At 41.8% G+C, this 26,328-nt stretch overlaps 3 protein-coding genes across 7 annotated transcripts in view; 2 read left to right on the forward strand and 1 right to left on the reverse strand.

Annotated features, from left to right (window-relative positions):
- The window catches only part of cfap221 (cilia and flagella associated protein 221), a 103,486-nt gene extending 90,840 nt beyond the window's left edge, over positions 1 to 12,646 (forward strand). The window contains exons 26-27 of the transcript XR_011240384.1: positions 12,252 to 12,403; positions 12,509 to 12,646. The gene's annotated coding sequence lies outside the window, so the exon portion shown is untranslated. The remainder of the gene's footprint in view (positions 1 to 12,251; positions 12,404 to 12,508) is intronic.
- The window catches only part of LOC109639744 (gamma-aminobutyric acid receptor subunit gamma-3-like), a 63,151-nt gene extending 37,804 nt beyond the window's left edge, over positions 1 to 25,347 (reverse strand). For all 3 annotated transcript variants that reach the window (XR_011240385.1, XM_069521293.1, XM_020103366.2), the window contains exons 1-3: positions 24,722 to 25,347; positions 24,231 to 24,385; positions 4,167 to 4,234 (exon numbers count right to left, since the gene is read on the reverse strand). Coding sequence is in view for 2 of the 3 variants with exons in the window: in XM_069521293.1 (XP_069377394.1) it covers positions 4,167 to 4,234; positions 24,231 to 24,385; positions 24,722 to 24,777 (279 nt within the window). In the remaining variant the exon portion in view is untranslated. The remainder of the gene's footprint in view (positions 1 to 4,166; positions 4,235 to 24,230; positions 24,386 to 24,721) is intronic.
- The window catches only part of LOC109639741 (gamma-aminobutyric acid receptor subunit beta-3-like), a 75,960-nt gene continuing 64,737 nt past the window's right edge, over positions 15,106 to 26,328 (forward strand). For 2 of the 3 annotated variants that reach the window (XM_069521279.1, XM_069521280.1), the window contains exons 1-2: positions 16,433 to 16,457; positions 21,546 to 21,663. In XM_069521279.1, coding sequence (XP_069377380.1) covers positions 16,448 to 16,457; positions 21,546 to 21,663 — 128 coding nt within the window. In that variant the 5' untranslated portion in view covers positions 16,433 to 16,447. Of the gene's footprint in view, positions 15,226 to 15,594; positions 15,877 to 16,072; positions 16,204 to 16,432; positions 16,458 to 21,545; positions 21,664 to 26,328 lie in introns of those variants that run through there. The other variant, XM_069521281.1, reaches the window with a different exon arrangement.

Consider the following 26,328-nt stretch of genomic DNA (forward strand, 5'->3'; position numbering starts at 1 on the left):
GAAAAAAAGACTTAATTCTTAGGCAATTTGTTTGCTTTACAGAATTCCCAACTCTCCTGCTGAGAACTACAATAGTTAAGATATCAATAGAGAGCTGTATCTTGCACTTGGTTTAATGAAATTAGTCTTTTTCATGAGCAGTGCAGGTGCTGGATTGAGACACATATTGGCATCCTTCAATAGTAGTGCAGCAAACTCAAGATGCCGCCCACTCACTGGCTCAAGCATAGAAGACAAGAACATAGTGCACATGTCAGAATGCGTCCGTCTTTGTCAGTTAATTCTCTGGCTGTCTTATCTGACTCACCCAGCAGCAGCAGCTATAAAAGCCAGGCTCTTTTGCTTGACTTTAATGCCACTAATGCTGTTTAATCACTCAACCATTCATCCCAGTATGTCCTGAATTACTATCAGCTTCATTTGGCATTGCCTCATGCCGACCGGTGTCCATTATCGCCGGTGCAAATGAGGAAAGATAATGTGTTTTGTTCAAAAGCAGATGAAGAAGCCTCCTGGAGTTTGTGGCTGTAACTATGTCGCAGCACTGGAGATGGTCACTGTGTGTGATCAATGAGATTCATGAATCTGAAGCAGCCTTCGGGATTTGACCTGGTTTTTATCAAACACACACACACACACACACACACACACACACACTGGGATTCACAGACAGAGACAAAGTTTAGAGAGAGTGAACACGCTAAATGGAGGTCTCAAGACACATGATGGATGAAACTCAAGTGAGAGGAAGAGTGCAGTGTAGTGTGAACGTGGACCTTTAAAACAAGGCCACACTAAGCCATGCCAGGCCACGCTGAAGAAATCCGTTGTTTGCTCTCTGACGTTGTCTGAGGAGTGGATTTTAAAAAAAGGGAGGAAACTTCAAGTGGAGAGTGATGGAAGAGTTGTGACTTTGCACTAATTCTCCTACACTCAGCCCCCGGGGGCGGTCAGGGCTTCATAATCCACTGACCGGCGTCCATCGTCCCTGACAGGGTGAAGCCAATCAGCGTGTACACTGAGGAAAATCACTGGGATGTCACAGCGGGATCCCGTTGTCCAGTGAAACAAAGTTTGGGCCCAGCCATGGCCCACTGACCCACTACAGACTCCAATAGTTTTTAATTCAAACTATGTTGCTCCTGATCGTGTGTGTGCGCCTGTGCGTGTGTGTTGCCCTATTTTGTAGAAGTTGAACTTGCTTACAAACTTTGAGTAATAAATATTTTAACAAAGTCAAAGACTACATAAAGTACAATGTAGTTTTAAGATTTCCTGATTAATAAGTCTTGAATAAACATAATTTGCATAGCTGGCTTCAGTTATAAATGGAAACAAGGACAGTTTCAAAGGGTTTGAATTTATAAATTGGTGCTTCTTTGAAATTAACGGTATAAGATGCAACTTTTTTAAATCCCAGTGCTTGTAATTTCACGAGTTCTGTTCTGTAAATCATCTCCCAGTTGTTGTAAATGCTACAATAGCAGTGTTGCAGTAAGAACATACATATGTAGGTTGATCATGAGACATCACCTTTTTCCCAATGAGCCCAACTCATCTTCTTCAGAGGACGACTTAGAAAATATCTAGATCTTTAAACGAGGAATCTGAATCCTACTTTGCCTTTGTCAGCTAAGGCCCAGAGCTAGGACTCCCACTTTTGGCTCCGTTTTGATTCCCAAACTTAGACATATTGGACTTAGTTCATTATTGGAATGTCATTGATTTTACTGAATGTATCTTCAGATGAAACTTTAACACCGCCTCCCTCCCTTAAACTCAACCATGTCCACTACCTGAAAACGCTGCCCTGGGTAAAAGCAATATCAAACTTGAGATTGAGCTGTTCCTGAGTTTTTTACTCAGCCTTCATGTGTCCTTGTTCCCGTCCTGCGCCCTCAGCGGAGCGATGGCACTTTGTGTAATTATTACACAGCTTTGTTGAGTTTGCATTTCTGCCGGGCCACTAAAAGGTTCAGACATCTCTTTTATAATCAGCCATGGACGTTTTGATGATTTCGTAAGAGTGCTGCTTTTCAATCCGAGCTTCTCTGTGGCCTCAGTTTGTCATATGAGTATTTTTAAAATTGTATTGATGTCTTTTGAAAGCACACATGTAATAAGTACTCTGCAGGAAGGAAGTGATTGTTGTAAAATAAATCACCCTGTCTTCAGTTTGCTGTACCCTACTCTTACACTGTAAAAAAATAACAAAAAAATAGGACACAGAACAAAAGCCCTGAGATCGATTGTGTCTTTGTCGATATCATAAGTTATGGAGACACAGAGGCGCAGTAGCCAGGTCCCACGACACATGCTTGACTAATCGTTAGACGTTCACCCTACGTTTAAAGCAAATGAACACTCGAAACATCAGTGAAGAACTACCTAAAATGGCCGACACTATATTTATGTACGGTCTGTGGTAGAAATACTCTCTAAATACTATGTTAAAAGTAAAAGTCCTGCTTTCAGTATATGTTCTGAAAAATGATTTCAATGAAAAATATACACAAAGTAACACAACTAAAAGTACTAATTGTGCAGAATGGCCCATTTCAGAATAATGTATATTATATAATTTGATTTTTTATTGATTTATTAATATGTTCCTATATATTAATGTCCATCTCCCTTAAATGTTGCAGCTAGTAAAGGTGGGGCTTATTTTAACAAATAATTACATTACCGTCTCGTGAATTGTCGTGGAGTCGGAGTACAAATTTGCAGTAAGTGGAACTGTTACAGTACAAGTACCTCAAATCTGTACTTGCATTTGAGTAAAGATACTTAGTTAGGTTTCCCTCTCTCTCTCTAGCTCAACCTCCTGTGAATGAATTAATAAAAGAGTCAACACTATAGACTCTGTGTGTGTGTGTGTGTGTGTGTGTGTGTGTGTGATTGCTTCACAGTATTTGCATGGATGGCTCTGAATCTCCTTGGCTCCTCAAAGTCCAGAGCACAAAAAAACAAGTTCAACAACACCATTCGTCATCCCAAATTAAATTTCCCTTATTTCCCTTCAGGAGGAACCCACATGTCCTCTGCTAAATGGCTGCACAGTCATTTGTGTACAGGTTAAATTAATGTACATTCATTTAAAATGTCCTCCACTCTGCAGAACCTTTATCTGAATAACATTATAATTGCTTTCTCGATTGCCAGTAGATATTAACTTGTATTATTCTGTCAGACTAAATATTTTAATTTATCTTTCAAACAACAGTAATAACATGAGATGGCAAAGACACACGGTTGCTTGTGATGCACAGGAATAACAATCAGTGCATCTGACTGCCTCACGCAATAGTCAAGCCTTTTTTTGTCATTTAATACTAAATGTGCAGATCTAATCTTAACTAATATAAGTTGCAGCCTTGTGCTGTAAGTATAAAAAAAGGCTAAATTGCTTTTATATCTGGAAATATTTAATGTTGCCTGGCAACAGCATCTGGTGATCTGGTGGGTTCAGAGATGAAGTGCTTTCATTATCACGTCTAGCTCAGTTAATATTTGTAAAGAAATATATATTTATAATGTTTGGAGAGTGAAATATTGAAGCATAAAAATAATATCACACTTGAGCATATTGACAGCCACTCAACAAATGCTTTAAGCTGATTAGTTGAGCAACCACTTATCATTTCACTTGTCTCAGAAGTAGCTAGTTCCTCAGACTCACTCCCTCAGTTTTCGGCTTGTTGTATTGTAGTTGTTGTTACTTATTGTACTTTATATACATTAATTTAAACTCTTCAAACTTTTTTCTGTGAATTTCCATGCAAAAAGATTCAGATACTGAATAAAGAACAAACAAACTAGAACAAAATTATTCTGTGTGAGGTCCTCTCCTTTCCACAGAGACACGAGCTGCTGTCTAACTCGATAGCGGAGCGCTTTCATTGCAGAATTTCCTCAGCTCTTCTGAGATTCCCTAACTCACTCATTTGCTTAATCCGAGCTGATCCACGGGACATGAACAAAGCGTCCACACCTGTCCTCCCTGGCGTCCTGTGCCAGGGAAACAGCTGTGGTGACCCACGTGACCTCCGAATGTACAGCGTGAGAAATGGCAGCACTCATGTATGATGATGCTAATGTCAGACAGCGGACAAATGTGTGTGACTGGGGGAAGAGAAGCGGGCGGGAGAGGCGGCTGTACTCACCATGTCGATGGATGACACAGGCCCGATGCTGTTGACATATATGCCCACATCGATGACTGTTGGTTTCACTGAAAGAGCCAGAAGGAACACGAGTGAGTGATGGCCGCACATAGTGTAGACGGGACACGTGGTGTGAGATTCATACATCTGCAATCAGTCAGTTTTTTTTCGTCGTCTGTCAGGGTTTTCATCCCCTTGTTACGCCTGACTGAACCTGCAGTGTTCAAAACTGAATCAGGGCTTTAAAACAATGATTATCACAATGTCACCTTGAAAAACCAAAAGAATCTATTTTCTTTACAGTGAAGGCTGAGCCATCCATTCATCCATCCATCCATCCATCCTTCCATCCATCCATCCATCTATCTATCTATCCATCCAGAGTGAAATATGTACAGTCTGTAAATCAGAAAAAGCTCCTGCAGCAGTCGCTGTGTTACCATGGCGATTAATAGCATTTCCAGTCAGTATCTAGGATCTTGGCTAATTTTGCTTGGCAACAACATTTGAATTGGTTCTTGGAAGCAGAAATTGGAACATCAGAAACATGGACCGTTACCAGACCTTAATGATGCAGTTAAGGAGTATTTTTTCTCTTAATATGAAGGAGCTTAGGGGAAGAACTAGAAAGTGTTATTGCTCTACACGTTCCGCATCTGTCGGCAAATCATTTACTCCAGCTAAACTCCTGGTTGCACCATCCTCAGTCTCAGAATCATGTCGTTCCAACCGCGTTTTTATAGCATGAAATATGTCATTAAAACCAAACACCTAAACGAACATCAGTGTGATGAGAACTACATTAAACGACAGAAACCATTTACATGATGTGTCCTTAATGAGTAATTAGACTTGTGACCTATACTGCAGCCAGCCACCAGGTGGCGATCAAAATACTTTGTTTTCACTTTCACTGCCAAGTAATAGTGGTGAGTTGTGGTACTGCAATAAAAAGGCATCATCATCATCATCATCATCATCTATTCTTTTATATTTTATTCCATCTATGGATGTTTAATATTTGTAAAACTTTCCCAAAGCTTTGCAGTAGCACTTTAATTTTATGTGCATGACATCATCACAATGTAAACTGTAAACACTAGAGCACACGTGCAACACATAAAAATCAAACAGCAAAGAAATAAATAATTTGTTTAATGAAATCATCCAATCCACTGAAATGAGCTTGAAAATATTTCACGTGCACCATTTCCCTCTATTTACATCACAGGTGCGACTAACAGCTGCTATTCACTTTTGAGAAGGCACAGAGATTTGTTGAACACACACACAAGCATATACACAAACTCAATTTGAGTGCATTGAATACGTCTGCAGAGCCTCTTTCAGACAGTTGTGTAAATGTAGGCTGAGCTGTTTTGATAGCAACCGACATTGTGAGGTTAAGCACTGAGCATGTGTGAGAGCTCTTGTGCGTCCACCCCCAGAGACAGTGTAATCGTTGGTTTGAATTCGTTTGCAGCTTTGCGACCAGTACACGTTTGGAATCTGCCGTCTGGCTGGAAGGAAAAAAAATTGCACATCGCCATTTACTGTCGTTTTGTTTGCCAAAGGTTAGGAGTTCTGCCAAGTGGTGTATTTTAATAGATCTCTGTGGGAACTGGAGTCTTCACCAGAAAGCAGCAGTTGCGCTTCACTATTTGCAAACAATATATTTCACAGACTGCACAAAGCTTCTAATTCCTCTTCTAGCAGATCACTAAACAGGGCAAACGTTACAAAGACGTCCAAATAGTCCAAATAATTCTGATCATAAAATCTGCATGTCTCTTTCTCTCCTCGAGACAAGTTGCCTTTGGCAGCGTGCTCAACTCCCAACCTTGATCAATTTGATCACTCAGCCTCTAGGTGAGAATGTCGGAGCCGGAATAAAAAATGCAGGCTGAGGCTGAGAAAGAAAAAATATTCTCACATAAATCTAAAAGTAGAGGTTGAATTAGAAAAAAGAAATTGACTTTAATTTGAAGCTGTAGCTGTTTGGGTGTGTACAGACATCAGCACTGCCAATTAAGAACATTTAACAGAAGGCTGTTTGCATGTAATCTAATAATATTGTTGTCACATGTTACCTACTTAATGAATCCATGACCCACATTACATGAAGACTCAAATAAATCGATATTCTTTACTCATCATCGTCTTCACAGCCACGTGCCGTGGGATGTAAATGAAAATGTAAGTACTGAAGGGCATGTGGGTGTGTTCATGTGTGCAGATCCGAGCGGTATGTCCCAGGGACCTGCTGTGCTGGTCCACTGATGCAAACAGTTTTGGTTGGTGGAGGCCGGCTGGGAGGCATTGACTCAGTTCCAACAGCATGTTCCGCTCCACCAACTGGACAATGAGCGACAACAATGCACTTGTGTTTTTTTGCCTATAATTCAGCTTGCACTGTGCCGACAGTGATGTTCTCTACGATCTTTACTAGGAATTCAAGACTCCAGCATTCCCTTCTGATAAAGCTGTGGGGTGGATCAGCATGATATTATGTAGAAGCATTCACGGTGCCCAGGAGATGAATCTTTTACGACCCCCTGACGTTTCTTCTATTGTTACCGAGAGGCTGTCGCACCACCAGTCGGTCAGTTTATTTCACTTATCCTCTGAGATAGCTCAACATATGATGGCAGACATTTGGTCGACATCTATTGAAACTTCTCAGAGGATGAACCCTCCTGACTTTAAACCCCTGATGCTTCTATTTTTTCATTTTTAATGGAATATCTTGGCAACCACGGTCGGTTCCTCGTTCCTGGTTGTAAAGTTCTTCTCAGAATGTATCCTTAGCTTAACTTTCCTCAACATTCAGCAAGAAATCGAAACGTATGTTTCCTTGAATACAAAATAGTGAAGTGAATATCATCAGCTTAATTGTAAACTCATTTCTTAGATATATGAAGACCAAGGATTTATTTTCTTTGGCAAATACAAATAATGACAAAAACTTTTGAGCAAGAATAATTGTAAACCCGCTAAACAGATACCGGGTGTCATTACTGAGATCTTATAAAATAAATGTGAACCCACACAGCTACACAGGACTGTCAGCAGCTGATGCTTCAACTACGTACAGATATCCACATTATTTATCATTTCGAGCCCGGACAGGCCAGAAACTGAAAGTCTGCTCACTAATTCATCTGCGCTGTTTGTGTTGCCAAGATGTCAGCCTGATATCTGCAGACAGCTGCTAGCTGGTGTTAGCTTCTTGGCAGAGGCCGACTGAATATAGCAGAATCCACACACTGTTCTCTCAACTTGCACAGCTTCAAATCCCGTCGACAGATATTACCCCTCGTCTCAGATCCCTTTCATTGATGGGAACTTCACTACAAAATAACCAGACTCGACAAACCACCCTGAGTCTGGACAATCCTGTCACACAGTTTATAGCCTGCAGTGAAGTAACTTTACACAAAGTCGCCATTAAAAACACACAAATGCACAAATGTAAATGAATCCTGGGGTTATAGGGATCAGTACTGAATAATTCAAATGTGTATTTCATCTGAAAAATTGCTCATTAGTTGCAAAAGACAATTTCCAAAACCTGTCAACATGTCCAGAGAAGAGACGAGAAGACGCTGACAAAGATGTCAACTCGTAAAGACGAGGAGATTCGAGAGCTTGAATTTGAGAATTCTTGTCAGACGACAGCTTATGTCTCTTTGGAGATATTTTGACCCTTCACTATCCGTGTGCCAGGAAAATAAATCATTTTGTTGATTACTGCTTTCAAATCCTTTTGAAGTGACTGCAGGACCTCCTGTTGGCTTGCGTCTGGTCAGTGGTTAGCATCGCACTGTTGAATACTGTCTGGCACTGTTACTGGGCATCAGGCCCATGTTCACCCTCTGAATCAAATCTTTACTTTCCATTTTTTGGAAATCTGGCATTGAGAGCGAGTGGGACAATACAAACTCATAATGTTCAAATAATAGAGAAATAAACAAGATGTACTCATTGTTCTTTGAAGACAAGGGGCTGGAGCGTTTTCCAGCATTCACTGGGAAACCCCAGGACACCAGGAGAGGATGAACAATAATGCAGATGAGTCCACCTCATCTGAATATATTTGGATTAGGTGGTGGAAACACCAGGTGGAAACCAAGGCGACAGGGAGAACGACGGTTCCTCCTGTGAGAGCCATTTACAGTGGAAATGGAGAAATTGAAAGACCACAGGAGTGATTGTATGGGGCGGGAAGCTGACGTGTTTCAGCCGAGCAGGTCCGCAGTGTCTGGAAACTGGGACAACCTGAAGGGAATTGTCCTTAATTTACTCCACAGTGGATCATCACAAGAGAACATCACACTCTGTATCTCTTTAAGATACATTTTACACAGACATATCTATGTCTCTATCTATCTCTCAATCTCTCTATCTATCTATCTGTCTGTATATCTGTCTGTCTGTCTATCTATTATCTGATGAATTCCTCTTCCTCCTCCTCAGGACACTCAGCCTCCTCCTCCTCCTCCACCACCTCGTCTTCTTTTCAGAAAAGCCTCACAGGTCCCATCTGCATTACCGAATTACCCTGTGGGCCTCGATTAAGCAGAGATGGCTTTTATGCCTGCTTGGCCTGGCTGGCATGACAAATGCAGCCCACATTGTGAGCCCTGGTGAACACACACTCACTCACTCACTCACTCACTCACTCACTCACACACACACACACACACACATACTCACTCACACACACACACACACACACACACTCACACACACATCCCTGCTGACCTTTCAACCTCCATATGTTGAGTGTCCAAGACATACTGTCCAGGGAGTAGTGCAGGCATCAGCTGCAGTCTCAAGGGGTTGCCTTCATCTTTCAAAATAAATGTGCCATGACATTGTTCATCACATCTTCAATAACAGTTATTTACAGTACTTTAGGCTTCCAATTTAATTCCATTTAAAATGCACCGACTACGTGATCCTAGGAAAACATTTGGAATATAATCAATAATGTTGGAGCTGTCGTCACAATGCACCAACGAGACAGTTAAAGCAACACAGCTAGAGCAAGTTGCTGGAGGAGCCAAATCATTTCACACGAGTTATAAATGTATATACCGGTATAAATGTTTGATGAAATGCTTAGCAATTTAATGTTGTCCCCAACGACTAAATGAAGAAGTAGCTAAATTAAATCTGCATGGAAAACAAAAAGCTGAGATGAAGGCATGCGTCTGACTCGAGTAGGGTTTCTGCAGTTCGTCAGGATTCCTTTAAATCAAATAATACTTAATAATGTTAATGACACTATCTTAAAAGGTAAAGGCTCAGCAAAACATTTGGAACACTGTGTCTCACATTCACTACAGATACAAAGCAAAACAAAACAAAGCAGTATCTCCATTATTTCAGGAGTTATTTGGCATCGCTGATGATATATTGTAATCACCCCGAACTCATGATATGAATGAAGGCATTGTGACCTTTGGATTTGTTTCACAGTTTGCTGGCCAGCCTGAAAAGTTTTTATTCGCTTCACTGCTTCTGCAGTTTTTGCAAGATAAAGCCATTAATCTTGTCAAACATTTGATGAAGCCACTTCATATGTTTGTGTAGCCCTCCAATGGGAGAGTGTTGCTCTTACAATATGCCACATGATCATCTATCTTTGCTCCGGATAAATATTTCTGCACTTGGATTATTCCAGTGTGAGCACTACAGTCTGCACGTAGCTGCAGCCACTGCTCCTTTATTCCCTTTAAGTCACAGCTATGGTTTTCACAGTTCAAGTCAGACACAAATGCTAAGGATGTAGTCTGCAGCCACTGTAATCCATCACTCCGTACTCCGGTACGGCCCATGTCATCCACTGCAATCGCACATCGAGTCATGCATGACCGCCCTGCTTCCTTGTTACCAGCCTCGGCAGCATGTGTTCACCTTGTGAATCTGTGTGTGTGTGTTTGTGTCAGTACTGCAAAATGTGGTGCGGGAGACATCTGCTATAGCTGGAACTATGACAGAGACAGTCCTGAGTTCTTAACAGGTATTCATGTATCTGAAGACAGATTTCGTCAACAGCTTGACATTCATGACATTTTTCAAGTGTGTAGTCGCGATCAGAGTTCAAAGTTGGCTGTGGTCCAACCCATGAGTACTGGGTTCACACATAATACTGTTGTAATAATATACACATGTACATGGTGATGGGGCGTCACAACTGGCAGGGTCTTTAGTTTGTTTGTAAAGCTCTGCAGCCCACATTGCATTTGCTTGTGTATTATGTTGAACTACTCCAAATCCGTCCAGTACTGTGCTGGATAACCTGTACGTATGACGCTGGGCATCAAGTGGCTTTTGTTCATATGGAGGAGGCAGATATGAAGTGAGCAACACTGGTAACTATAAATCCAGCTACTAAAAGTGATATTTAACAAAGAGAAATGTCAAAAAAATTAATTACATAACTAATTAAAGAAGCAGAACATTTTTATGAAGTTTCTTATTGAGTGTTTTTACTCCTTAGTCTGATGATGAATAAACTATTTTGAAAATGTGATACAGATAAAAGTTAAATTCAGGCGAGAGGAGAGAAGCAGTTAATGTCTGATGAGGTTAATCGGACTGAAATGTTCATTTATAATCATGGGAAACATTTAACAGTGCGTGGATCATTTTTCTAATTAAAGACATCAGAGGCTTTCTTTTTTTTCTTTCTCCTTGTGTTGTTCTGAGCTGCAGCGAAAGAACAACACAAGGAGTTGAAGTAAAATAAAATCAACACTGTCAGGAATCCTGTCGGGAACCAAAGAAACTTCAATTAAAATGAAGCAATAACAGTTATTATGTAGTTGTCCAGAGTGATAAAATCCTTCTGTTTGTTAGAAACGCTGTTTTAAAACCAGAGCAACTCCACTGATCAATAAAAAGATCTATTACTCTTTATCACTTCTTACTTTATTGCAATCACTGTTGTTGACTCCTGCGATCTGGTCAGTAGTTGGGCTGTGGACGGGTTCTGAGGTGAGCAGGTGAGCGGTGGAGCCCATGTTACCATGGTGATGTAACCCAGTAAAGGTCCATGTATGCTGAACGTTAGACACCGACATGGACAGAGATATTTTGTCCCTGTGCTCTGTGTTCATTTTGTTCTTATGGATATGGTGGAACAGAAAAAACGTGGTTACACTTTTCACAGTTGTTAGCAAAAAAGTTATATACCATTTAATTGACTGTATTTCCAATGTGAATATTGCAACAAACAACAGTGAGTGTCACGGCCCTACGTGTATTGAAGGCGTTAGCACAGTGGCACTTCATCATTATGTATGTGACTGCACCAGCTCCACTTGGGAGGAAACCTCTCTTTGCTGTCTGTTCCAGCCCTTTCCCCGCCTGCATGGTGCTCCACCACAAACTAGCAAAACAACAGATTCCCTGGGCACACACACACACACACACACACACTCACTCACACAAATTTTTGATGTGTGCAAATGTCAAAACTGAAAAACACAGACAATTCTAAAGGACTTGACCGATTGAAGAAGCTGTCTAAACCAAGTTTTAATGATTTTTTTTTTTTTGAATAAGGGATTTATTTACTTAACATTTGAGCAAAGTGCCAGGGCAAACTTCAGCATAACACTTTTACAAAGGTTCTTCAGGTACTGAGTGGTTAAAAACCACTTGACAGTTTAATAAAAGTACAGATGTTGAAATAAGCCGGTGGCTGCAGAAACATTGGTTTTATTGGTTCCATTCAAAGAATGTGTTTAGAGGTAAGGAAATTATAATTGAGACTGGGAGCATGTTGGCAGGGTGTTTTGAATATTCGGCCCCCTCATGTGTGTCAAATGTGAAATAAAAGAAAAATAAGTGTGTGCATGATACTGTACATATGTTTAGCTAAAAAAAGGAAAATTAGAAATAATAGTTGTTTGCACTCTTTCACCATTTTGACTATTTCTTCCTCCAAGGAATGTTTAAATAACTAAAACAGCTTCCTGCGTGTGGCGAGCAGCAGCCATCTGGTTCCCCCAAGAAGCGAGGGGCTAAAAATTTATTTGCCAATTCTTTTTGACCCACTTCTGCACATTTCAGCAGCTCCGCACTCCAAGGACGAGCCACGGTGAGCCATCTGCACTGCCGAGAGGGACGTCAGCTGCAACCGCCCGACGACTGGGGAAACTGTCATCCATCAAACGCAGATGATGTCTACCGCTGAACCCCACCACCTCTGGCAGATACTACAGGTACAGTAGAATCAGAGAAAGTCTCTGAAATTATTTATATTTCTGAAAACACAAAGGATGTGAGAATTGAATAATTAGACGAATTTGATTATTTTATTTTCTTAGCTTAAACGAAGCCTCTCAGCGCTTTGCGACTCCCCAATTTTCATCAATGATCTTCACTGCACTGTTAGCTTGGCTTTGTGTAAACACGGGACGGAACGGCAAACCTGGCCCAGTCTGAAGGCAGCAGAATCCACCCAAAGCTCTAAAGCTCCCTGATCAGAGGATTTCTTGGCTTTGAGCAGTTGCTGGGTAAGTAGCACAGACTCACAGAACCATTGGTGGGATATCTGAGATGGATTGTGATACGAAGCTTATCCTGTTATATTAGTATTCTAGTGATTATTCAACACATTGTAATCTAGAAAGGAGCCAAAATTCCCAACACTATTCTTAATCCAATATTCACTCTCTTTTAGCTCTGTTTTGGTCTCCTCCTGAGGGAAATACCCGGCTCTTTATCTGCTAAATGCCTCTTTTCTTTCTCGAGTATGTTGCTGAGTGCATCAGTCTCCTGTTTATTGCTGAGAATGTACTGTACGGTGAGTTTTTGGAGTTTATTCACTGAAAACAGCTGCGTGCTGACACGATGAGACAGCTTTCAATGAGCAGAAACCTCCTATGAAGCTTCAGATTGGTATTATTATCATTATAAACTTTTATTGATTGAATTTGCTTCAAGTAGAAAACTGCTAAACATTCCCCCCTCGTTTATGTTGATCCACTCCCTGAGAAGTCCACTCGAGCTGTGCTGGGCTCATCCCTGTGCAAACTGTATATCTACTTGAATGAATATGAAGCAGGATATTGCTGCCATGCGTTTGCTCAGCAAATCTTCCCTGTATAAACAAACATTGTTTAAATTGGGGTGTGCGGCTTCAGCCGGTGTTTTATTACACGGAGCTCGAGCACATGTTATAGAAACACTCGTCTGGAGATAAAAGATGACATCAGGTGTTCTGAGGATAAAAACTCATATACTCCTTTCATGAATACATGAAAAAAAAAAGTTATGTAAGTCTTAATGGAAAGACTTGCCCTTCAGACAGATATTGACCTGCTGCGGGGGTGTGAGACGTGCCTGTGTGTTTGTGGTTTGACTATGTAGGTGTGTGGGGGAGGGAGCGGGCACAGACTGTACTGTGGCACATTGCATTCAGGTCCTTAAATCTAATATAAAAGATCAGGGAGAGGAAGGTTTTTCAATTCTGCAGAGGGTTTAATGAGAAGCAGGCAAATGCAAAGGTCTCTGTGCTTATGAATCAACATAGGCCATCACTCAGCAAAATAGGGGAGGGGGCCAGGGGATCCTTGTTAAACACAAGCACACACGTGTGCACGCAGCGAGGAGGGCATTGTGGAAATGATCTCTCAATTCAATCCCAATTAATATTTAAGAATAATGAAATAAACAACCACTTACTTGTACCTGCTATTGTTGGTAAATTACAAGCATATCATCCATTTATAGTATTAATTACTTTGCGAATTGACTGAACGGAAAGTGAATGTGACTCGCAAGTCAAATTAAAAGCGACTTTGTCCACACACTCTGCTGAAAGATTACCGTGCAAACAGATGCAAATGGAAAGCTTTTTGGCTCGGGCTAATCCCAGGATACTGTGTTAAGAGTCACAACAGAATATATTTATAATAATGCTAATAGTGCTTGGGTGTCTGCCATGACAGAGGTTAATGCTATAATCTCTTTGAAAGGGGAAGAGATGGAATATTAGTTGCTTTAGTCACACACTCCCAAACATATCGTTAAACTGACACGAGACTGGCGGAGGAGGGAAGTCCTCTGTGATTTTTTTTTTTTTCCTCAACAAGCAACTTTGTCAATTTAACCGGAGGAGAACAAAAATGGCAGTCACCCATCACGGCTGGAGACGTCCTCCGGATTTGATTAGATAGTATGTCCATCAGGTAAACAATGAATTATGCATCATGTGCTCTTTATCACAGCAAATGAAGGTGCCTGATACGAAACAAGCTAATGTGGATGATGAGCTTGTTGCGGGTTGCTTTTGGAAAAAATCTCACAATGCTGAGGTCAGGGAAAAATTCTTAATGGCTTATTATTTGAGTAATGCTAAAATCTTTCTGTTTGTGCATACAGGAAAATTGAAAGTGGTTTTGAGTGGTTCAGTATGTGAGCACCAATAAAGATGTCCAGGGACGTAAAACTATTTCGTACAAAACCCTTCAGGAAAAAGAACAGAACAACAACAATGGACGAATGTCTACATGTAAGAAAAACATGTCCATTGTTTAGTTCATTTTATTCAGTTATGCACTTTACAATTTTTTAACAAGACACTAGAAGGGAAGAGTTCAAACCTCTGCCAGGGCTGAAAAATGGCAAAGAGAACATAACAACCTAGATGCAGGTAAAAGGAAATAGCAATGCCTTGTTTTATTGTTTTTATTAAGGCATTTAGATGTGAGCTATATTTTTGTATCCGGTGATGATGATGATAACTTTATTTCTAAATTTCATTAAATTTGTGCAAAAGACTGAATCACTAGAGAGGCTTTACCAACATCACAACTGCTCTAACAAAATGGCCCCTCTCGTTTGTTCCTCACTTGGCTTAACCACACAGGTGCAACCCCCCCTCCCCACCTGTGCTTTTCCACAGTCTACCCGCCCCTCCCTGATCCAAGGCTAAACACCGGCTCCTGGCTGGAGGGGACACTGGAGACACAGATGGAAATCGATTAAATGGTTAGAGCTCACAGGGATGGGAAACGTGTCAGCCATGATCCAGAGCCAGGTTGGTCTTATTACCACCTAATGCAGTTCACTTTTGGATCAGCGTATTGTATCATCCTTTTGTGGTTTTCCATTAACACAGAAACGCAGAAGAAATAAAAAGACGAGATCCATAACCCCCCTTTGGAGATCAATGAAACATTTTTAAGAGAAGCTACATTTCTTCTTTACACCTTCTGTTTACTTCATGAAACTGTTTGTGTTTGTTAAAAAAATAACACAGGATGTATGACATGGAAGGGAATGGTTATTTGCTTCACACAGTTCATCAAAGGTCACTCCATCCGCCAGCATATCTCTGTGCAAGTGTATCCATGCATGTGCACCGTGTGTGTGTGTGTGTGTGTGTGTGTGTGTGTGTGTGTGTCAGGTGTTCCTGCATCTCCTCCCCCGCCGGTGAATGTCAGCTCGGCTACCCCGGCTACCTTAAGACGTGAGCGGGAGCGTTTGCCAGGACTCTAAACTCCTCTTCAACTAACGAAACATCGCCGGACTTGAAATCTCGAGGCGGCTCATGTGGAAATTGTGCTCTCAACTGGTGAGGTGTCAGCATCGTGCCAAGTGTCAGTTCTGTGAGGATCAAGGAGAGGAGGCCTGCCAAGGACCGAGTCAGCCACAGAACCACCAAAGATCAGAGCCGGGGGTGGAAAGGGTAACTATTTTACTACAGCAGGAACTCTGTGATTTTAGGTGGTGTTTCTTTTAAGCAGCACTGTGCTGAATATTACATAAATTTAGATCTCAGTGAGGTGGGATCACATAGCATTCAGTAATGCTCTATTTGCCGAAATAGACAGAGACTGTATATGAAGATGGATGACGTGTCTCCACTTCTTTCCACTATCCAGAAATGAATGGAATCCACAAAGGATACTGGAGACAAACACTGCCATCCCTCACATATGGATCCAGAGTCAGTAGTGATCAGGGAATGGAGCCGTGCTGGCGACATCCTGCCGATACAGGCCCTCAGCCAATCGTAAGTCAGAGAGTCAGCTGTCAATCGTGACGTTTCACCCTGTTACAGCATCAAAAACCAAACTAACCGAAAAAATAATGTATTTATTGGATGTGAAGATTATAAATCTACAAGCTAAACTAGAAATCCAAATCCCCCCCATGATATGGCAGCACATGGTTTAGCCCAATTAGCTGCCTCCTGCATTTCAGTGTCCTCAGTCCTTAGCCACACCTTTTGCCAAACCAGGAAGAAACCTCCCCCCATGATTGCAGGTAACACAAACATTTTAATATGAGAGGTTAAGACAAATATAGAGAGCAAAGAAACAAACCAATGTTTTTATGTATCCACTGCACGTGTTACTGACCTGTGTGGTGAAGACAGGAGGTGAGAAAAAGAATGACAGCAAACTAGTGCAGTGGAGGTTTGGATGTGTGACTGTGACTGAGTTGTGTCCCTGCTGCACACAGACGACTTTGCAAAGTAAAACATTTACTCCATGCAGCGACAATTTGGGTTTACACTGTGTCACCACGCCAACCAATGAGGTTAACATGATGATGTAAAGTAGATAGTATATTATTTTGATTCAGTTGCACTGTACAGGCTGTAAAAAACAAACTGCAAAATATGTAAAACATCCAATGAGGACAATGTAGTTTAGGGTGAGAGCTCATCAGTGGGATTTTAAACTGGTGTCCTGTCTAGTCATAAACACCAGCTTTATTCAATTCAAATAACGACAGATAATTCATTTTAATTACCTCCTCATATTCTCAGGGTGATTTTGATCCAGCTGAGTAGTTACATGATGAGACTGATGCCCTGTTAAGAAAATATTAAGCCATTTCATTAACTGTATCTAATGATTCCAACGTTATGCTTTCAATCAGAAAATTGACAATTAGAAAATAGGACCACACAGTTTTTCAGAATGAGCCTGGATGCATGTTTTTACATTCAAATGAGGCTTCGGTTACGTTATTATTTTTCTAAATGTGTCTTTTCTCAGTTGTTGATTGTGTGAACGTTAGAAATTCTAATGCAGGCGAGGAAACTGAAGCAAAACACAGCGAGTTTGAGATGGAGAGGGAGCTTGCTCAGTCTGTGATCTTATAAAGAAGCTGCACGCACTCGTGTTCATTAGTAAAGGGCAACTCAACCTAAAACACGTGTCTGTTTGTGATTTAACACCTTTTCAGGCAAACATCTTTAGATTCGCAGATCAAAGAGCATCATAGCCGCATCAGCTGATGGAAGTTACTCAGGGATATAAGAAAAATGCAATTCATGTCTTTTGCATAAAATAACGGCGGCTCATGCTTTCTAGTCACAATCACAAAAACACACATTGTGGAGTTTGTCGAGTGCCAAGACTAATGGGATGTCGTACTGGCCCAAAGCTCGGAGAAACACCATTACCAAAAGCCAGAAAGTCCCCCAAATATGCTTCATATAACAGGGTTTAATTATTTCTCGCACTGACTGACTTGCAGGAATATTCTGCACTTAATTCAGCCGAATCTTTCAGCGCAGTGTCTTTTTTTTAGAAGGAACAAATTCGCTCTCATCACGTGCACACCATAAGATTGCTCATCCAATCGTAAGGCAACACAGGATATATATAGGTTAATATTATTAATGTTATCGTATTTGGCAATTGACATTTCAACTTGTCAGAAAATGACATAAACCCAATCTGAATTGTTTTTAGGATATCAAGTTTTCATTGCAGATTTAGCTTTAATAAAATAAAGGATGCATCTAAATCTCTTATGAAGCCAGAGGGAGATGCAGCTCCCGACGTAAACTGCTGAGGAAAATAAGCAGAATTTAGTGAAACAAAATGTTGCACCATTGAGATCCCATCATCCACCTTAATGGGGCTGGTTGCAAAGGGGAAGTAAAAGCAGGATTGTAAAGGAAGTGGGGGGGAGAGAGGGATGAGACAAAAGAGTGAGAGAGAAACAGATGGAGACAAGAGAGGAAACAGCTGCAAACCAATGATGTCTGAGCTGCTTTGGTTTCTATTCCTGACACACACCTGGCTTTTATCTGAACCAAAGACTTTCTCTGTAGTGAGACGTGAACGCACACATGTAGCTCGTGCACTGTAGTTTGTGTGACATATAGTTGGGTATTAGCTGCTTGTTGGCGTCACAGAAGAGACACACACTTCTCCTGTCGAGGTGCATGCGCAGTCCTTCACTTCTCGCTCCACCCACAAGACATAATTGTGAGCGCCAGACATATTCAGCGAGGCAATAATGGCCGATATGATTGCAGCAACCTGGTCAGTCAGCGCCGATCAATAGCTTGTTAGCTATGGACAATTACAGCCTTCAGTCACAGTCGCCGGCTGTGATCGCAAAACAAGCAGCAACGGGATTAGCAACCCGGCCGTATTGAAGAGCTGTCAGTTCGTCTGTATTTGCATGGAGGCTGAAATGGACCCGAGTTTGAAACTGATATGTTTGAGTTATTTGAGTTTCAGTGGTTTCTATAAAAAAAAGCCAGGGAATTTGAAATTAATCTATTGGAAAAAGCTCAAACTAAAGTGCTTAGCAGTAATTTATGGTGAGATCTCTTTCTGTAGTGTCTTCCTGGTAGTGGGACTGATTCCTTGTCTTTTCAGCAAATTCTACTTATATCTATTTGCCAGTGTTACATTAACATGAACCATTTCTTGTGTAACAAAGGCTTTTTCCTGGAAAGACCCACTGTGGTGTCTGTATATGAGGATTAACATGACCAGCAGCTGGCAAGTTATCATATGCAAACAAGAGGCACTCGTGGAATCAGTCAGTCACGTGTCAGTGCTCCTGTCAGTGTCTGAGTCTGTTGATAAAGATGGACAGAGCATCTCCACTTTCTTCTGTTGGACCGAAATGAAGCAAGGATCATGCAAATAACAAGAAAAATAAAATAAACAAATTCTTAAATGACAGAAATCATTTTTGACTTTTTAGTTTGGTCCAAAACCACTGAGTCCACCGGCTGCACTCCTGACCTCAGATAAACTACAGACTGTGTCCCAGTGGCTCATTGATGTGTCTGAAGAGGTTTTTTTAAAGCCTCTGTCTGTAGGTTTGTTGACTCAGTTCTCATGGGAACAGACTTTAATCTGTCTTAAATGTACTTTTTAATTTGTTAGCAGACTTGTGTATTTTTAGAAATTGGCTCAAACCTAAACTTGACTTCCAAACTCTAAATGTGTTTGGCTGTGGAGCCCACTTCACCACAGAGCCTCGCACTCCAGGCCGCTTCGTCCTCGATTCCCTGGCGAGCGCACACAAAGCCACTCGCACGCACGGGAGGATCACACAGACCCGTGCCTGGCGATCACACTCAGAGTCCAAAAGGAAAGTGACACAATAGGGACACAAAAGCATCTCATCTTCATCTGAGGCGAACTGCTTCTTATCGTTTAAGGTGAGACTCAACACTTGTTCTGCTCAGGGGAAATCTGGGTCGCTTTTTCGCAAGTGGACCAGTCACCCACTTTATATGAAGATTAGGCTGAGTGCTCGCTTCGCAGGCCTGGAAGAGACGGCGAGGAAAACAAACACAGGAACCAAGATAATAACCTTGTTATGCTGTATCTCGGATTTCTACTGTAAATTTTGCATCACTGCCCTGAAACTGAGTTGAACTGTTTGTCTGTTTAAGGACTCCTGTGAAATAATCATAATCACATTTTAAAGTGAACTGATTATGCTAAATGTGAAATGTAGTAGGTGGCAGGAAGCAAGCATGGCGAGGGGTTGGCGTTTGGGTAGAGCGTGTATGAGACAGGACGTGACGTACAAATCCCGCAGCGGAAACATGTTTGTGTGTCGGCCGACTGCCACCTCGATTATAATGTGCCATTCAAGTGGAACAATTATTGCCTTATTCATAATGATATTGATTCTCCCACTTAAGCTGTTTGTTGTTGATCTAGTGTTTCTGATATTTAATCTTCCCAGCTCCAACCTGCAGCCCCGAAATTACCAGATAATGACATTAATAAGATTAATATCTAATCTCATACAGCAGCTTCTCTAACGCGTTTTATTGAATATGTGACAATAAATCACATTTTTAACAAATGAACTCCATGTTAGAATTTCACAACACAACAGAGGAAAACTAGAGAGAACCATCCCCGGCCTCCTCTCCTCGACTGTAGCATAGAGAGGTTGTTTTTCGCTGTGAGACACAAACACACTTCTGAGTTCTGAATGAATGGACCAATTAACACAGAAATCTCCGATATGCTTAAAAAAACAACAGTATGTATTCTGGTTCCACAGCCAGCAGCGTATAAACAAGCACAAAGAGAGGAGGGTGCAATTTAAAAAACAGAGGCAAACAGAAGAGAGTGTGTGTGTGAGTGTGTTTGTGCGTGTGTGCGAGTTAAACAGGATAATTTTTATTTAGACAAAATCCAGGTTTATCTCGAGCCACACTGTTCTGACTTCAGTAGCTGACTGCCTTGTAATTGTGTGTGTGTGTGTTTGTGTTTCTCAGAGATTCATTGCAGCAGCTCTCAACTGAACCTGTTTTTTCTCCACAATGACTTAAATGTCCCAGATCTGTCTTTGACTCAGCGTCATCTCTGAGTATGTACTTTTTTGTGTGTGTCCCTCCGCGTGTGTGTGTGTGTCTGTGTCCGTATGTTTTTACACACACGTGTTTCCACTGCCTCGCACTATCCTGCTGAAACATTAACATTTCATGGACGATTCTGAGGTTTGTCAACTGGATCTCATCAAAATTTCATCCTTAATTACTGAGGCAGAGCTGGAGGGAGATCCCCCCTGCACAAGGAGAACTGCCACTCTGAACCGAGCTGCTGATGGGGAAAAAAAAAATTCAATCCCCACCAGCTTATTGCCTGTGAAAGCTCGGTGCTCGGTCATTTTAAATAACCTAAGAACACAACTCTTAATGATCTGGAGATAAGTGTTCCCACCAGAGCCAGTTGTACGTAGTCTGTTGAAACTTCACTGAAACTCCATAAATGAGGAGGACTCTCTAACTCTGCAGAGACAAGGTGCAGAGTGTCGCATCAGACTGAGACTTAATAAACCAGCTCATGAGTCCTGCAGCTGAGTGACAGAGATTAGTGGCAAACAGACCCCACTGCCAATCATCAAGAGTTGTGCAATGTTATTTTCAAAAAATCTGCCAAATACTACACTAAAAGTACTGAGTGTATCCACGAATACTTCTCTACATTTCACAGGCAGATTTGTACTTTCTTCTCCGCTACATTTTTCTCATTGTGGTAGTTACTATACTTTTTCCAACCAGTATTCTTACGTTGTCATGTGTGTATGTTATTCACCACCATTTAATGTTTTTATTTCTTAAAGGTCTACAATATGGATGCAGCAGAGCCAGAAACATCAAAACTGACATTACCCACAATCCAATGAGTGTAATCCTAGTAGCAGCTAATGCAGCCAGAAGAGCTGAAGATGAAGAGCTTGGGTAAGTGGATTTCTTTTTACACTCAAACCCTCAAATTGTTTTCATGTTCCAACTTGTAGTTCGGATTCTTTTTCCCTCCTGTCGGACAAACCTGTAAGAAACCTATAAACTGTGTGGAGCCGTGTAACTCTTCCTCAGCCCATGTGTTGATGGGCATGTGTGCAAGGATGTAGGTGAATAGAGGGGAAAGAAAATGTCGCAGTGAGCTGCAGGAAACAGAGCAGCATTAAAGTGTAAAATAAATAAATAAATAAGAAGCAACAACAACAAAAAATGCATTTATTCCAGGATTCAGAGTAGAGCAGCTCCCGAATGATTTGCACATACCAGTCGATCAACTACTGGTCTGGTTTCGTGGGCGCGCTGCTGATTGTAAATGCAAAAATCTGCCTCCATGGGAAAAAAGAAATGCTTAAAAAAAAGAAACAAAAACATGGTCCTATGGTGTTTTAGAGTCTGATGCTGTGGGGTGAACACAAGACGAATATCTTTTTATAATGTATTGATAGTACAACAGGGTACAGGAGTTAGAGCGGGTCGTCACTGGTTCGATCCCAGGCTACTCCAGACCACATGCCAAAGTTTTGTGGCAAAGTAGCTCTGTAAAAAGTCATGCAGAATCAGCCATTTGTTCACTATGTTCCCAAGGATAACTCCAAAAATCAAAACGTGATGATTCTCCGGTTAGATTTGGACTCATAATGTCTTGTTGTCTGTTTCTGCACAGATTTATGGACATTTATGTCTGTTGGAAATCAGATATAATTGGCAAATGAGATCCCACTGAATGTAAAAACATGTATTTCATGCTTGCGTGTTCATATTTGCCTGCATAAATGTTTAGTCTGCAACTGAGGATTATGCCAGTTAGTATATGTCTCGAATGCAAATGTTCCGTCTTGTTTATACATTTAATCAGAGAAAGCCAAGGTCAATGCTGGTTGGCGTTCTGAGCTTTACTCTAGATCACAGGGAAGTCTGATTTTATGCATTTAATCAGACACAGGGCCGTAATAGACACATCCATCCAAAATCATGCTAAGAGTGATTACCACTTCACTCGTCAGCACACCTCACATGCTACGTAGCCCCCGCCTTGATTTCTCCAAATGATTCTTGAAATGCGGTGGTAACAATGAATGAGACTGTAGCGACGGCACAAGAAACTTTTCTAGTCGGCAGCCCACCGCTGAGAACACTCTGGGGATCAAACCAATAACAGTTTGATTAGCAGCAGGCCGCCCTGCAACTCTGAGGAAGGCATTTACCCTCCAACTCCTACAAGAATTCTGATTCCTCTGTAAGCGCCGTGGAAATTATGTGGCGGCAATCAGAGCAGGTTCTGGACTCAAGCTGTCACCCTGACACACTCTCACATGTACCATACAATGAGGCGAGACACCCACCTGCATATATATAAATATATATATATACATACCCAACAAATGGCACTTAATATATGTCTGTTGCTTACAGCACATGCAGTATTGCAGTGCCTCTGTCTTTTTATGGATCTGTGACAGGACAGAAATTGAAAAAGAAGGTAAAAATATCTTGGAACAAAAGTTGTCATGTGTGACTGAGGTTGGAAAAATTGTTGCATCAATGCTCCTTTCTGCTCCTTTGAGGTTTGACTGCCGCTCTTTTCATTACATCATCCTGTTGTGCTCTCGTCTTTAATGGCACCAGGCTGCAGAACTACTGCCAATAAAAGTACAGGCACATGCTTTTATTTCTTATTGCTGATTTTCTGTATATGTGCAGTACATTCTGATGGACACTTGATAAAAGATGTTTTCATAATCCACTACAGATGTAGAGATGATGTGGAAACCCATCGTTGGGGATGACATCTGAAAACATTTTCATTTGATGGAAAGCTGCAGCCATTTAAAAGATGGAGGGAGGGTTTCAATCACTCAGTGTTCAGTCAGTGTAAGCATCATCATGCTTCCTTGAGATCTAGGAGACATGAAGTAGTTTGATCTTCAGCTACAGATGGGGGGGGGGCGGGGACCATGGACTGGTGCAGCTTCAGCAGTTTGAAGATCTCAGTTCAGTACAGACCAGTAGATTTCAGGACCATGGACGTCTCATACCCAAACCAGCATGTTTCAACACCATGGACAGATCCACTACAGACCATTTAGCACCACAGGCAGCTGCACTCTAAACCATTATCACAGTGGACAGCTCCCAATGTAACCAGTACGTTTCAGCACCATGGACAGCTCCACTTTGAATGAGTGCTGTTCAGGACCATGGACAGATCCATTCATCCACGTTCCAGGATCTTTCAGAACCAGTAACAGACCAACAGTCCAGACCAACAGTCCAGACCAACAGTCCAGAGACAGATCAACAATCCAGATCAACAATCCAGACCAACAGTCCAGAGACAGACCAACAGTCCAGAGACAGATCAACAATCCAGATCAACAGTCCGATGACAGATCAACAGTCCGATGACAGATCAACAGTCCAGAGACAGATCAACAGTCCAGTTCAGAACCAGCAACTCTCAACTTCTTTAGATCTGGTCTCTTTCTCTATTGAACCACACTTACCTCCGATGTCCGGCCGCAGCGTCTTGTCATATTCCTTGAGCAGATTGTTCAGTATGAGTGTGGCATCCTCTTGGTGCGTCCTGGGCACCAGCATTTGATTTACGGTGGTATCGTGTTGATCTTCGTAGTCGTCGCCATATTCCAGTAGATCAGACCTGGGGAGGTGAGAGGAAGGGGGGGGGGGGGGGTCGTCAGTGACGTTAGGGCCCCCCCAAATAAACACCCTGGTGTGGAAACTTTGTGGATGCATGCAGTGATGTTATATCTGAACTGAACCCCCCCTTTTGCAAATGACTGTCAGACCCCAGACTCTGTATTGAGGCACAGCAGTAAATGGTTGCTGCGTGTGTGTGTGCGTGCGGGGAAAGCCCTTATCAGCCATTCACATAACAATGCGCGGTGTTGTCATTAAATCCTGAACTTTTGAAGCTGCAGAAGAACAATAACAGGAGGAGGAGAAGCACCCAGACATGTGAATGAATCAGACTCACCGCGCGCCTCGGACGAGCAGAAGTGTGCAGAGGATGACCACAAACTTGATTGTCATTTTCCCATGCGCGGATCACCTCTGATCACAATGAATCGGTGGTTTGAGACCCCGGCGTGTGCTGCTGCCGCCGCTGCTGCGTAAAAGTGCCAGTACAGTAGGTGTGGAACCATCAATCCGAGCAGTGAACTTCCTCATCCGCCCACAGACTTTTTCCTGCGTGTCATATGCGGCCACAGTGGCCTCTCTCTCTCTCTCTCTCTCTCTCTCTCTCTCTCTACTCGCTCTCTCTACTCTCTCTCTCTCTCTCTACTCTCTCCTCTCACCACCCCTCGGTCCTCCGCACCCTGGGATGGAGGTGGGTGTGTGGGTTGGGGAGATCCTTCGGGGACGCACCCGATGATCAATGACAGTGATCAGCGAAGAGACGGGATCCAGCGGCGCCCTCCTCCCTCTCTCTGTGTGTGGGCAGCACAGTGGTTGAGTGACGCTGGTGCTGCTGGTGCTGCTGGTGGAGTTGAACCTTAGGAGATGAGCATCTTGCGTGACTCATACACGTGCACAGGCTCCGTGCAATACCTGGATCACAATTGCTTTTCAATATCTGGAGGAAAAACATGAGCAAACACCTCCCTTGAAAAAAAAAAAAAAATCCAGGCTACGTCATGAGCAACGTTTATTTATTTCATTACAGCTGCTGCATATTTAAACATCTGGATGTGCCTTTTGGAAAACAACCATCCAAGCACATCTGGGGGGGAAAAGTGTTTTCTTAATCATTTTTCCACATTTGAGATTTTGCAGTTTGCAGCAGATAAAAACGATCCACGCGAATAAAACCTCAGGGTGTCAGTTTCTCCGAACACGCTCGTGACTTTCTGTCCGTGTTGTTGTTTTGTCTGATGGTCAGCAGACACTGGGAGTCACTCTCTGGGCTTAAAATAAGTCATTTCTGAAGAGGCGCACAACTCAGTGAGGGGGCAGCTCAGCTCAGACCTGTCAGACTGCTGGAGCCACATGCAGCAGCCGCACACTCTGCAAGTGCGAGTAGAGAGGCTTCAGCGCCCCCTGGTGTCTGTTGGAAAGTGCAGCAGTTTAATGTTAGATTGCACTGATCAGGACTGAACACATAACAACAAACCAAAAATACAGCATGTGGAGTTGTGATTTGTTACACAAGAAACCCACTTCTTTAGAAGTGCAGGAATAGTATCATGAAAAATTGAAGCACTTGAAGTAAAAGTACCTGCAGGAAAATGGCACTTGTGACTGACATTTACTGTTATAATGATATACTAATATTTGTTATTACTGATAAATCAATATGATAAATTTTGTATTAATCATATTAATCATTTATGTTTATGCTTTAGCTGCTCTGGATTGAACAAAATATAACAACTTTATGTACAGTTAGTGTTCTAATCCTCACACGTCATTATTATAATTGCTATTATTGCTCTAGTATTTTCTTTGAAATATTTTTTTTTTTTAAATAATTAATATATACTCATAGGCCGTATATTTTAATATGTATATAGTCAAATCAAATGGTTATTTCAATGTAACTTTAAAGGGGACTGTCTCTTTGCAGGGACTATTCAAATGTTT

Source organism: Paralichthys olivaceus, chromosome 24, assembly GCF_024713975.1.
Source record: "Paralichthys olivaceus isolate ysfri-2021 chromosome 24, ASM2471397v2, whole genome shotgun sequence".
Lineage (NCBI taxonomy): Eukaryota > Metazoa > Chordata > Actinopteri > Pleuronectiformes > Paralichthyidae > Paralichthys > Paralichthys olivaceus.